Source organism: Staurois parvus, unplaced genomic scaffold (genome assembly GCF_062004578.1).
Source record: "Staurois parvus isolate SC_StPar_1 unplaced genomic scaffold, SC_StPar_1.0 ptg000011l, whole genome shotgun sequence".
NCBI classification, from domain to species: domain Eukaryota; kingdom Metazoa; phylum Chordata; class Amphibia; order Anura; family Ranidae; genus Staurois; species Staurois parvus.
In genome coordinates, this window is record NW_028317807.1 from 28,533,530 (window position 1) to 28,547,688 (window position 14,159).

Here is a 14,159-nt window from a genome sequence, read left to right on the forward strand (position 1 = left end):
CAGCAAGTGAAATCCAAAACTCCATCGATTCTTTGTCAAGCTTGGTACAAAATGAAAAATATAGAAATTTGGCAAGGTTAATCTGATTGTTTGCTCTGTTTTCTTACTATATATGGGAGGCAACTGACACTGAAATGCTAAACACCTTAATGCCATTTTGAGAGTATTTCAGCTATATGATCTTGCTTTCCTGGATTCTTGTATTAGATGGGAGGAAGTAGATGTCTCTAGATTTTGGGATGTGATCGTTCTATAAAAGGATTTAGAAAGGGTAAAGTCAAGTGTTTTGGTCTAAGCCAAGCGTTTTGGTCTTATGGGGTAAGCCTAGTTTGTAACCTCTACTGATTCAGCTAATGTTTCTGCTTGTTAACTGTATATCATATTAAGGTGCTAACATGGTGCATTTTCTTAGAATGGTTTTCATGTATGCTATCCAGTAATTACAAGATTGCCAAAATACTATTTTTAAATGTTGATTAATTGCTAACAGTTGTAAAATGTTAATATTGCTCAAGGTAAATTCACCAGACGTGGAAGCTCTGATACAGCTACAGAGATGGAAAGTCTGAGTGCAAGACATTCCCACTCCCATCATACTTTACTAAGTGACATTCCAGACCATTCTAACAGTCATGGAGAGAACACCAATAAAGAGGGTAAGTACAATGTAAAGGGTGGTCATTTAAGTCATGTGTATGCTATGTAAGATTCATCATGTGATAGATATAGTAAGATAACATAAGCATACTGAATCATTGCAGTGAGATCTCAGATTTCTACCATAACCGTGGCCACTTTCAACACCACGTTGGCTTCTTTCAATGTGGGCTACGCTGACTTCTTTACTGAGCATATGAGAAAACTCTGCAATCAAGTTCCCATCCCTGAGATTCCACATGAACCTCTTGCCTGTGCTAATCTGCCCCGTAGTCTTACTGATTCCTGCATAAACTACAGCAGCCTTGAAGACACAGATCACATAGATGGTACCAACAACTTTGTCCACAAGAACGGAATGCTGGATCTAGCTGTAAGTAAACAGAGTATTTAAATTTATAGATATCCATAGAACATACATTATAAAGGAAACTATAATTGATTTAGGTCAATTTATCTTATTTTGTTTTAACATGTTTAATAGCCTGTTCTTGCACAGAGCCTTCATAGACCTATGAAGCTATCCACATAAAAGTTAGAGCTGCCTCCTGGGACAGCTCCATACAACTCTATGAGCAGGGACAATGCTAGACTATTCTATTTTGTGCCCTAGGCAAGACACCCCCCCCCACATCGGCAAATGCAACCTGTGCAGGGAGAGCTGGGAGGAAGTGATGTTGCGGGCAGCATGGGATGTTTCATCTCCCACGGAAAGAATGAGGATGCTGGAGCAGAATTATCATTTAGCGGCAGGGCATATGAATGGCTGAATGGCCGGGGGTCATCCTGTGCCCTCATTATTTATTTATTATAGGTACTTGTATAGTGCCGTCAATTTACGCAACGCTTTACATATATATATTGTACATTCACATCAGTCCCTAACCCTCAAGGGGCGTACAATCTAAGGTCCCTAACTTACATTCATACATACACATACTAGGGACAATTTAGACAGGAGCCAATTAACCTGTGTATGGTCAACAATCCAATCCAAGATGCGGGCTTCATGGCCAGTCATCATCCCTCCTTCACGTGCCCAGACTCCCCCTCCTATCTACCCCTAGGCCAGAGCAGGTGGAGATGGAGAGAGGGTGAGATTGGTAGAGCTCCCGGGAATCCCCCCCACTTACGTGGCTGGCCTGGCTAGCTCACCCCTATCCATATTCCCAAACAGAGAAGGCTGAGCCTGAGCTGGGGCCTCTGATCTCCAAGCCAAAGCCCCTGTGGCAGCCCCTGGGTAATTGCGAGCTCTGGGGGAGGGGGTCGCTACCTGCTCCTTCTCCCAGCCCAGCGACTCTGCACCAGCAGCTGCCCAGATGGAGCTTATTCCTGCTACACTCCGCAGAAAAAAAATCAGATAATCTGACTCTGTCTATAAATTTCAAGTTGAGCTATCAAGCTCTGTAAACAACCAGATTTTATAGCAAAACACAAATAGCCAGGAAAAGTAGCCTTGCGCTCTACTGACTACCATTTTATCCTCTTGGTGTTGAAATGTCTCATATCAGATGAAAAAATTGTTAATTTTGCATGACACAATAGGAGCTTTTCCTGCACTGCTTCTGTATGATCTGTACTGTCAGTCACATAATCTACTTTCAGTACTCAATTTAAAACCCTGTCCTGCTTTTTAAGTGCACCTAGTAGATTTTATCCACATTGTTTAGCTTATCTGCATACTAGACAATATGCAATACATGCAGATATGCATTACCTCTCAAGGTAATCACATTACTCCCTGGGACAAAGTCTTCATCTTCTTTTCTCCTCAACAGATTGCCACTATCTCTGTTCATGCAACATCTAGATTAAGAACCCACATACTGGATTGATGACACAGCTAGCCCAATACCAACACTTGGTCCTAATACCAACACAACAGTCTTTAGCCTTGATACCCAACCTGTGTCCATTGGTACTTGTACTTGTTTTGCAGCTCTTAAACCCCAGCAGCCAGGAATTCGTGATTTTTCTACCCAAGCGCTTACTCAGACCTCAAAGAGCAGGAATGTGATAGTACTGATTTGTAAAGTGGTCTTTAGCAGTCACATGTAACAAACCACAGGAGTTTGTCAGAGACCGAGACATACTGCAGGAACGATCAGAGATATGCTGCAGAAGAAAGTCAGAAACTGGGGACTTGGATAGCACTGGTTGGTCCTTAGCAGTCTCATGTAACGTCCCCAGATTCTGACTTTCTTCTGCAGGATATTCCCAGTCTTCAATCATTCCTGTAGTATATCATCAGTCTCTGACCATCTCCTGTGTTTTGTTTACAGGCTCTGACATGCTGCTGTAGCGTTACATATACTGAACCTAATGTGTGGCCATATGAGGATGTCTGAGGACACATACAGTATATGGCACTTTATATTTAGTAAGTCAACCACCCTGCTCCATGTTCTTGGCAGTTTGCACATAAGGCACGGTCACCTAATTAGACCTCAGGGGCCTATTTATTATTAGTAAAGGTTCATAACATATTATGCTATTGCTATACTGTATGTTAGAGATCAATAAATGATTGATGTGTGCCTGCTGCTGCAATTTTCATTAATGTATTAAGCCATGCAATAACTTCCCCAACAGACTGCATATGACTCAGATATTTTATTTCCTCTCTAGGTTGTTCTTAAAGCAGTTTACCTTGTTTTGAACCATGATATCAGCTCTCGTATCTGTGATGTAGCCCTAAATATTGTAGACTGTCTGCTGCAACTTGGGGTAGTGCCGTGTGTGGAGAAAAAGAGGAAGAAGAGTGAAAACAAGGAGAATGAATCAAGTACTGTTTCAGGATCTAGCTCAGTTGCTGCAGAGAAGAGGCAAAGTGAAGGAAACTTCCAGATAAAATCAGGGACCCGTGGATCTAGCTGTGGTTTTGGGGGCCCTTCAACTGGTGGTGGTGGAGCAAATAGTGGAGCAGGAGGAGGAGGAAGTGGTGGAGGAGGAGATGGTGGTGATGATGGAAGTGGTGGAGAGCGATATTTTGAAAAGAATGAGAAAAGCTCAGAAAAGGTCATTATCAGACACAGAAACTCTTGTATGTATGGAAACAGAATATCATATATTATTGCCTTACAAAACGTGTTTATAAAAATCTCCTTCTGGTTAGCTATATACATTGCAAAAATTGTAGCTATTTCTAGTGAAAAGCCTTACATGCAGGGGCGGACGGACAACTCACGGGGCCCCTGGGCAATAGGTGATCATGGGGCCCCTGTGTCCTAGCCCACACTCAAACCACACCCAAAAAAGCCTATGAAAGGTACCAGGGGCACTTCATGGGGCCCCCTACTGACCCCGGGCCCTCAGGCAGTGCCCAAGTTCCCAAATGGTCAGTCCTCCCCTGCTTCCATGTTTCTGTTCTGTAGAAACTGAAATAGGCAATTCCCTTGCACTTGTAGAAATAAGTACCATGTTGGAAGTTCTGTCTTTGCTATAATTATATAATCATTCACAATGTGGTGTCAAAAATATTTCTACTTGGCATTCCATATAGCTCCTTGTGTACATATCTCACAAAAAGCAGCCTGCCCATTTGACCTTTGTCTGTGCAAACTTCTGGAAAAGGCCATGAACCAGTGACAGGGGCAGGGACAGGGGGCTGAGGTTCCTGAGACAACATGACTATAACGTGAGGTCTCTTTGCCATAGTTGCAAGAAAGAACATTTGGATTTTTTTTGGCAGTTACAGAACTTTATGGCTAGGTTCCATAAACAATACACTACAATATACAGTACACCAAATGATTACGTAAATAAATATGATTTCTTAATTTTTTCTTAATGTTCACCTCCTGGAAGGCAATTTCAACATGGAAAAAAGATAGAACCTCTGTCAGGTTTTTATTAGCAGATGTTGTCTTTATTGGGAATACATTTCTTTACTAACTGTTGAAAAGAAAGTTATATAAATTTCTCCATTGAGGTCATCGACTACAATTTTTTATTAAAATAGGGAAAAATCATAACCTGTGTCATGTAATTATTACGATATAGAGAATTCTTTGGCATGTGTACATCATCATACAGTGTGCTGCATATATATAATTATTACACTCTGGGGTTTATTTACTAAAGGCAAAACCATTTCAAGTGCAACTGTATTCATTTTCATTAGTAAATGTAATGTAGTAAAGCTTCACTTTGCACAGAATATCCAATCAGATGCAAGCAGAATAACAAAAAAAATGTTTGATTATGGAAATCAGCAGAGCTTTATCACATTTACTGCGTTCTGGTAAAATGTGGTGACTGCAACTGAACTTTTAAAAGTTTGCCATTTGTAAATTCACCTTTCTGCATTTACTTGTTTCAGTGATAACCATGCTCCTTATTTTTTTCCCTGCTCTCGCCGGGACAGAAGATGATGTGAAATCTCTACAATAGAATCATGGACAGCTGTTTTGGCTGAAGCTGTACTGTGAATATTGTAGCAGCCTACTTACACATTCTGAAGCTGTATGCAGAACAGCCTCAGCATATGTGAACAGTGATGTGGTTATGTGCAGGAATATGGCCCCGACTCCCAGCCAAGTACTCTTTGTTTACATACACTGGAGCTGTTTTTGGGAGCAGCTCTTGTACACATAGTCTCAGCATTGTAATTCCAGAGGTTAAAGGGGGCAGAGCAGCAGAGGGCAACCAGAAAAAACAGAATCCAACACACCTAAATGTGCTGAATAATTCTAATTCTTCTGCCTATACGTCTGCAGTATATTACTAAAAATATTGTGCAGAGGAGCAATATGAAGAACATAAAACCGTAAAACACAGTTTTATTAAAGAATCAAAATGGTCTTGGCTTGGTGACTGGGTCTCTTTATGAATATCCGTTGATCGGTTGTTTACTGAATAAGGCATCTTTTAAAAGATCCACTAGCTTTGCAATTTTTAAGGATTTTCTTACTTAATTTTTCATCAATTCTGAAGTTATCAAATATTGTATATCCCCACTTATCTGTTCTCTGTTTTATTAGGATGAGAACATTCCAGTCACTACTCACAAGCTGGCACTCACCATGCTGATCAAGCTGGTGAAATCACTGGGCTGTGCATATGGTTGTGGTGAGGGACATCGAGGGTTATCTGGAGATCGCCTTAGGAACCAGGTACAGTATGGAATTGTTTTGCTAGAACATTGATTATAAGCATGCCATATGCATTTCTTCATTCTTACTGTATATGTTATTTTGCTTTGATGCAAGATAAAAGTGATGGCTGATTACATTCAGTATATTTTACATAAACACAAATGATGTAGCGCTCAAGCATAAATGCAATACATGATGGTGATCACCACGTGGGATAACTAAATGCTCATTACTGACATAAATATGTGCGCAGCAGAATGTGTAGAGTCCTTAATGCACACATAACACTGCAACCGATGCACACAGGAAAGTCCAGTGATCCGTGTCACATTCCTCCTAAGCATGCAAAGTGGAGGAATGTGTATGAACCCACACACACTCCAATGTGATCCAAAAATGGCTAGAATGGCCTCTCACCTCCAGCCTGCGACCCTGCAGGGCCACAGCGCATTGAGTAAAATACCACCACAAGGACTAGGGTGTCCTCCTCTCGATACCGTATCTTGGGGATATAAGTACAGCTTCCACCTCTCCTTTGATGTTTTTATGGGCCAGTAAGCGGGATGAATCTCAGCTCAGATCCCCATAAAACAAAAGAACATATCCTCCATAGTGCAAACTGTTTATTTACGTTAAAAAAGAAATGACGAACACACTCACATGGGCAGAGTGACATCCAGCGTTTTCCCCATATGCTGGGTGTAAGCATAGACCTCAAAGGTGTTCCAAGATGGCGCCACGCCGGAAGTGCGTCACCACGTCAAGCCGTCGACGCGTTGCGTCACGTGACCTCGTGACTTCATCAGGACTAACGTGATTGGCCTATCGCACTTCCTTAAATAGGTCTGTATTAGCACCAATGGGAATCCATTGGGCGGGATCACGGCGGCCATATTCCTGTAGCCCATAGTTAACAACCGCAACACACAGGATCCAGGACATAAAATACCCGGGACTTGATAGAATAAGGTCGAAGCTATGCCAAACTAAGCTGCAACCAAACATAAAGTGACCCGAATATTGGAAACTATATGCCAAACTTCCCAAGATAGGGTGTACATTAATACCCACCCAATACCACTTATAAAAACAATATATGGTTAAAAACTAAATGATGTATAAAAAATCCATATAGGGTATATCATATAACTATGATCAGTCATTGAAGCCCAAAGTAAAATCAATAGGATATATCTGGGTCAAAATTGTATATATACAATTCCACCCAACCATAAACATAGCATAACATAGAAAGACACATAAATAAAAACAACTATAAAACTCAAAAATGTAAAAATAATATAATGAGATATCAATAAAAATTGATGGACCACCTTTAAGCGTATGCTCATCACCCCTCATATTTACAAATGATATACCAGAAGAAAATATTAATGATAGTAGTACTCAGAATATACGAAAGGTCAAAAAAACATGGATGATACAGATATGATGTCAACATTGAAACAATAAATAAAATCAAAAATCGCTAATAAAACAATTTAAATCAAATTCAATATTGAGTCCTTTCGGTACCTGTGTATCCATATTGAAAATCCACTTTGACTCTGTTTGGCTCAATACCCTGACCTTGTGACTCCCTCTCCAGTGTCTACGGTATTTCTCCACTCCCCAAAAAGAGAGACTTGCCGGATTTTTATTATGATATTGTAAAAAATGTTTGGAGACACTGTGTTTCGGAAAGCCCTTTCGGATGTTTTGGACATGTTCTCTAAGTCTGACCCATAATGGTCTTTTTGTCCGTCCTACGTATTGGAGGCCGCACCCACATTGCAACACATATACCACCCCCTCCGTCCTGCAAGATATAAAATCCTTAATCTGGAATTCTTTTTGGTTACTGGTGGAGATGAAGGACTTACGTCTGGGGTTAGGGACTTTGATAGCTCGACATGCATAGCACGTTTTACAAGGGAAAAACCCCTTTTGATCCAAAAACGTACCTTTCTTATTATTACTCGGTGGGTCCAGAACATTATGTACTAGTGTGGACCTCAATGTAGGTGCTTTCCTATATATAAATTTTGGGGCTGATGGTAACATTTTACACAATACCGGGTCAGTAAGTAGAATCGACCAGTGTTTTTTGAAAACATTCTCTATTTTTCTATAATTAACCGTAAAGTCTAACACAATAGCCAATTGGTTATCAAATTCTGTGGTCTTTTGTTTGTCCACTAGAAGACAACTCCTATCCATATCACCTACTTCGGTGATTTTATTTTGTATAATATCTCGTTGGTATCCTTTATCCACAAACCTCTTTTCCATAATTTCAGCCTGCTTCATGTACTCTTCTTTTACAGTGCAATTCCTCCTTAGTCTAATCAGCTGACCTTTTGGGATGTTCAACAGCCATGGGGGGTAATGGCAACTATCCAATGGGATGTAGCCATTACAATCTACTTTCTTAAAGAAAGTTTTGGTGCACAACTTACCCTCATGTGTATAGACACATAGGTCCAAAAAATTAATAAATGACCGATTAACCTCCCATGAGAATTTGATATTCCGATTATTACCATTCAGCCGATTAAGAAATGCCAATAGGTCATCTTCTGTACCATCCCAGACGATGAAAACGTCGTCGATGTATCTTTTGTACAGAATTAGTTGCTGTGGGGATTGATGGTATACTGCCTCTTCCTCCCAGTGGGCCATGAAAAGATTGGCCACACTGGGAGCGAATCTAGCCCCCATAGCAACACCCCTGGTTTGCTTATAGAAAACATTTTTGTACCAAAAATAATTGTGAGATAGGCAATAGTCCAAACATTCTGTAATATATCTCCTCTGCGTCCAGTTGAGATGACTAAATTCTCTTAGACCCCAATTGACTGAGTTGACTGCATCCTCGTGGTTAATTATTGTATATAAAGCCGATACATCAGCACTTGCAAGAACCAATTGGTTACTCCCCTTTATATTATCCAGCACCTGAATGAGATGCTTGGTATCTCTCAAATAGGCTTTAGTATTACTAACTAGAGGTTGGAGGAAGACATCCACATACTGTCCCATTCTTGACATTACGGAATCTATCCCATTCACTATGGGCCTCCCTGGTGGGTTCTCCGAATCTTTATGGATCTTGGGTATCATATATATAACTGGTATTCTGCATACTTCTGGATTTAAATATTGTGCCTCTTTTTTGTTTAATAATTTCTTGTCTTTTCCTTTTTTGATAAGCTTCACAAGATCTTTTTTGTATACATTGGTCGGATCCTTAGGTAGGGCTAGATAAGTGGTCACATCACTAAGATGCGTATCCATTTCTTTTTCATAGTACTCTTTAGTTAGTATTACTATACCCCCACCTTTATCAGCTGGCCTGATAATTATGTCATTTCTCTTCTTTAGTCTATTCATGCCAATTGACAACGCTCTATTTTGTGTTCCTTTCGTAAGTTTTAATTTCTTCATGTCCATATCTATCATTTTTTTAAAAACCTCAACCTGACTGTTGCTATTCAGCTGAGGGTTAAATATAGACTTGTTTCTCAATCCTGAATGAACAATATCATTAGCAGATGCATTAGATATCGTATTTTTCGCTCCTGGTAATCCCGAGAAAAACTTTTTAATATTTAATTTTCTGGCATATCTAAGAGTATCAACATAAATATTGAACCCATTACCTGTTTTAGGGGGTGCATATTTGAGTCCCTTGTCTAGGACTAATAATTCTTCAGTGGTCAATTTGATCTTACTCAGATTAAAAACTCCTTTTCCTATGACTCTCTTTTTCTTTTGGATCTGGTGGCCTCCTCTGCATCCCCTCCTCTGTTTGGGCTTCTCCGGCCTGGACTGAATTCCGCCCTGTCCCTCCACAAAAAATCCCTGTCATGATATTCTTGTCTTAAAGGGTCAAACCGATTATGTGTGGGAACTGGGCTCCTCTCATTAGGACGATAGTAGTGTTCAGGATTATGATAAGGTCTAGGACTCCTATCATAATAGGTCCTAGAGTTATGTCTTGATCTGGCATTATTATAATAGTTATTATTGTAATTATTATTATTATATGGTTCCTGTCTTGGTGGTCCATTGTAATACTGGGCTTGTTGGTAGTTTGGTCCTCGTGGAGGATAAGATCTAGGTGGATAATAAGGTCTCCATTGTTTACCTTTGTTTGGTGGTTTCTTTTGGTAAGAGCTGTTATTCTTTGACTTTCCCCCATTTTTTGGGGTCTGCTGGGTGGGTTGATGATAATAATTCGTATGTGAATTACGAGGTGTGTTATTATTTGAAGTTTTAGAGGGGAAATGGTTATCAAATTTAATCTCCTTTACTGGTGTAGTATTTATTGATGCTACTTCATTGTCGATCAGGGAACTTTGCCATTTAAATACCTGATCTTTCTTAAAATCGTTACAATCCCTTTGATATTTTTTAATTTTACGATGCTTAACCTCTTGATCCAGACTATCTAGATCTTTGCATAATCTTTTAGTGAGGTTAATCATATCCGGAGTATCTTTAAGAGGTTCTAATTTGGTTTTGATATCATTGATCTGTAATTCTACACTTCTCATTTTCCTTTGTTTCCTTTTAAGGAGAAAATTAACCAACTCTAACCCCCTCTCCTGGAAAAAATTAAACCATTCTTCTACATCCTCTACCTCTAATAAACCGTCACTAATAGGTACCTCCCATCTGAGACGCCTAGGTACCAACTTCTCTTTCAAATATTTTTCGTAAGTGATTAGATCCCACCATATACTTATTTTTTTCTCCATAAGGTGGCCTAACTTTCTAAAATGTGTTTCTAGATCACTAATGTGATCATTGTTAGGTTTGGAGAAGATATCTTCAATATTTATAGCTCTACTTTCTATAAACCCAAACACATCCATAATATGCAGCAAAAAGGGTAAAGTAGGTAAAGAATGTGTACAATATAATACAGAAATCCTTTTGCGCTCTTATGAAGGCCAAAAACGATTCTATCTGGCATACACCAAATATTCTGCGGCTGCTAACATCCAATCCTATACCAAGCAAGGAATAATAACATACATAAACACAAATGATGTAGCGCTCAAGCATAAATGCAATACATGATGGTGATCACCACGTGGGATAACTAAATGCTCATTACTGACATAAATATGTGCGCAGCAGAATGTGTAGAGTCCTTAATGCACACATAACACTGCAACCGATGCACACAGGAAAGTCCAGTGATCCGTGTCACATTCCTCCTAAGCATGCAAAGTGGAGGAATGTGTATGAACCCACACACACTCCAATGTGATCCAAAAATGGCTAGAATGGCCTCTCACCTCCAGCCTGCGACCCTGCAGGGCCACAGCGCATTGAGTAAAATACCACCACAAGGACTAGGGTGTCCTCCTCTCGATACCGTATCTTGGGGATATAAGTACAGCTTCCACCTCTCCTTTGATGTTTTTATGGGCCAGTAAGCGGGATATTAAGACAAGAATATCATGACAGGGATTTTTTGTGGAGGGACAGGGCGGAATTCAGTCCAGGCCGGAGAAGCCCAAACAGAGGAGGGGATGCAGAGGAGGCCACCAGATCCAAAAGAAAAAGAGAGTCATAGGAAAAGGAGTTTTTAATCTGAGTAAGATCAAATTGACCACTGAAGAATTATTAGTCCTAGACAAGGGACTCAAATATGCACCCCCTAAAACAGGTAATGGGTTCAATATTTATGTTGATACTCTTAGATATGCCAGAAAATTAAATATTAAAAAGTTTTTCTCGGGATTACCAGGAGCGAAAAATACGATATCTAATGCATCTGCTAATGATATTGTTCATTCAGGATTGAGAAACAAGTCTATATTTAACCCTCAGCTGAATAGCAACAGTCAGGTTGAGGTTTTTAAAAAAATGATAGATATGGACATGAAGAAATTAAAACTTACGAAAGGAACACAAAATAGAGCGTTGTCAATTGGCATGAATAGACTAAAGAAGAGAAATGACATAATTATCAGGCCAGCTGATAAAGGTGGGGGTATAGTAATACTAACTAAAGAGTACTATGAAAAAGAAATGGATACGCATCTTAGTGATGTGACCACTTATCTAGCCCTACCTAAGGATCCGACCAATGTATACAAAAAAGATCTTGTGAAGCTTATCAAAAAAGGAAAAGACAAGAAATTATTAAACAAAAAAGAGGCACAATATTTAAATCCAGAAGTATGCAGAATACCAGTTATATATATGATACCCAAGATCCATAAAGATTCGGAGAACCCACCAGGGAGGCCCATAGTGAATGGGATAGATTCCGTAATGTCAAGAATGGGACAGTATGTGGATGTCTTCCTCCAACCTCTAGTTAGTAATACTAAAGCCTATTTGAGAGATACCAAGCATCTCATTCAGGTGCTGGATAATATAAAGGGGAGTAACCAATTGGTTCTTGCAAGTGCTGATGTATCGGCTTTATATACAATAATTAACCACGAGGATGCAGTCAACTCAGTCAATTGGGGTCTAAGAGAATTTAGTCATCTCAACTGGACGCAGAGGAGATATATTACAGAATGTTTGGACTATTGCCTATCTCACAATTATTTTTGGTACAAAAATGTTTTCTATAAGCAAACCAGGGGTGTTGCTATGGGGGCTAGATTCGCTCCCAGTGTGGCCAATCTTTTCATGGCCCACTGGGAGGAAGAGGCAGTATACCATCAATCCCCACAGCAACTAATTCTGTACAAAAGATACATCGACGACGTTTTCATCGTCTGGGATGGTACAGAAGATGACCTATTGGCATTTCTTAATCGGCTGAATGGTAATAATCGGAATATCAAATTCTCATGGGAGGTTAATCGGTCATTTATTAATTTTTTGGACCTATGTGTCTATACACATGAGGGTAAGTTGTGCACCAAAACTTTCTTTAAGAAAGTAGATTGTAATGGCTACATCCCATTGGATAGTTGCCATTACCCCCCATGGCTGTTGAACATCCCAAAAGGTCAGCTGATTAGACTAAGGAGGAATTGCACTGTAAAAGAAGAGTACATGAAGCAGGCTGAAATTATGGAAAAGAGGTTTGTGGATAAAGGATACCAACGAGATATTATACAAAATAAAATCACCGAAGTAGGTGATATGGATAGGAGTTGTCTTCTAGTGGACAAACAAAAGACCACAGAATTTGATAACCAATTGGCTATTGTGTTAGACTTTACGGTTAATTATAGAAAAATAGAGAATGTTTTCAAAAAACACTGGTCGATTCTACTTACTGACCCGGTATTGTGTAAAATGTTACCATCAGCCCCAAAATTTATATATAGGAAAGCACCTACATTGAGGTCCACACTAGTACATAATGTTCTGGACCCACCGAGTAATAATAAGAAAGGTACGTTTTTGGATCAAAAGGGGTTTTTCCCTTGTAAAACGTGCTATGCATGTCGAGCTATCAAAGTCCCTAACCCCAGACGTAAGTCCTTCATCTCCACCAGTAACCAAAAAGAATTCCAGATTAAGGATTTTATATCTTGCAGGACGGAGGGGGTGGTATATGTGTTGCAATGTGGGTGCGGCCTCCAATACGTAGGACGGACAAAAAGACCATTATGGGTCAGACTTAGAGAACATGTCCAAAACATCCGAAAGGGCTTTCCGAAACACAGTGTCTCCAAACATTTTTTACAATATCATAATAAAAATCCGGCAAGTCTCTCTTTTTGGGGAGTGGAGAAATACCGTAGACACTGGAGAGGGAGTCACAAGGTCAGGGTATTGAGCCAAACAGAGTCAAAGTGGATTTTCAATATGGATACACAGGTACCGAAAGGACTCAATATTGAATTTGATTTAAATTGTTTTATTAGCGATTTTTGATTTTATTTATTGTTTCAATGTTGACATCATATCTGTATCATCCATGTTTTTTTGACCTTTCGTATATTCTGAGTACTACTATCATTAATATTTTCTTCTGGTATATCATTTGTAAATATGAGGGGTGATGAGCATACGCTTAAAGGTGGTCCATCAATTTTTATTGATATCTCATTATATTATTTTTACATTTTTGAGTTTTATAGTTGTTTTTATTTATGTGTCTTTCTATGTTATGCTATGTTTATGGTTGGGTGGAATTGTATATATACAATTTTGACCCAGATATATCCTATTGATTTTACTTTGGGCTTCAATGACTGATCATAGTTATATGATATACCCTACATGGATTTTTTATACATCATTTAGTTTTTAACCATATATTGTTTTTATAAGTGGTATTGGGTGGGTATTAATGTACACCCTATCTTGGGAAGTTTGGCATATAGTTTCCAATATTCGGGTCACTTTATGTTTGGTTGCAGCTTAGTTTGGCATAGCTTCGACCTTATTCTATCAAGTCCCGGGTATTTTATG

The 14,159-nt window shown here is 39.3% G+C and overlaps 1 protein-coding gene across 9 annotated transcripts in view; it reads left to right on the top strand.

The window, feature by feature from the left end:
• The window catches only part of UNC80 (unc-80 subunit of NALCN channel complex), a 223,535-nt gene that overhangs the window by 19,683 nt on the left and 189,693 nt on the right, over nucleotides 1–14,159 (top strand). For all 9 annotated transcript variants that reach the window (XM_089672076.1, XM_089672101.1, XM_089672110.1 and 6 more), the window contains exons 11-14: nucleotides 516–656; nucleotides 762–1,030; nucleotides 3,286–3,675; nucleotides 5,640–5,771. In XM_089672076.1, the coding sequence (XP_089528202.1) occupies nucleotides 516–656; nucleotides 762–1,030; nucleotides 3,286–3,675; nucleotides 5,640–5,771 (932 nt within the window). The remainder of the gene's footprint in view (nucleotides 1–515; nucleotides 657–761; nucleotides 1,031–3,285; nucleotides 3,676–5,639; nucleotides 5,772–14,159) is intronic.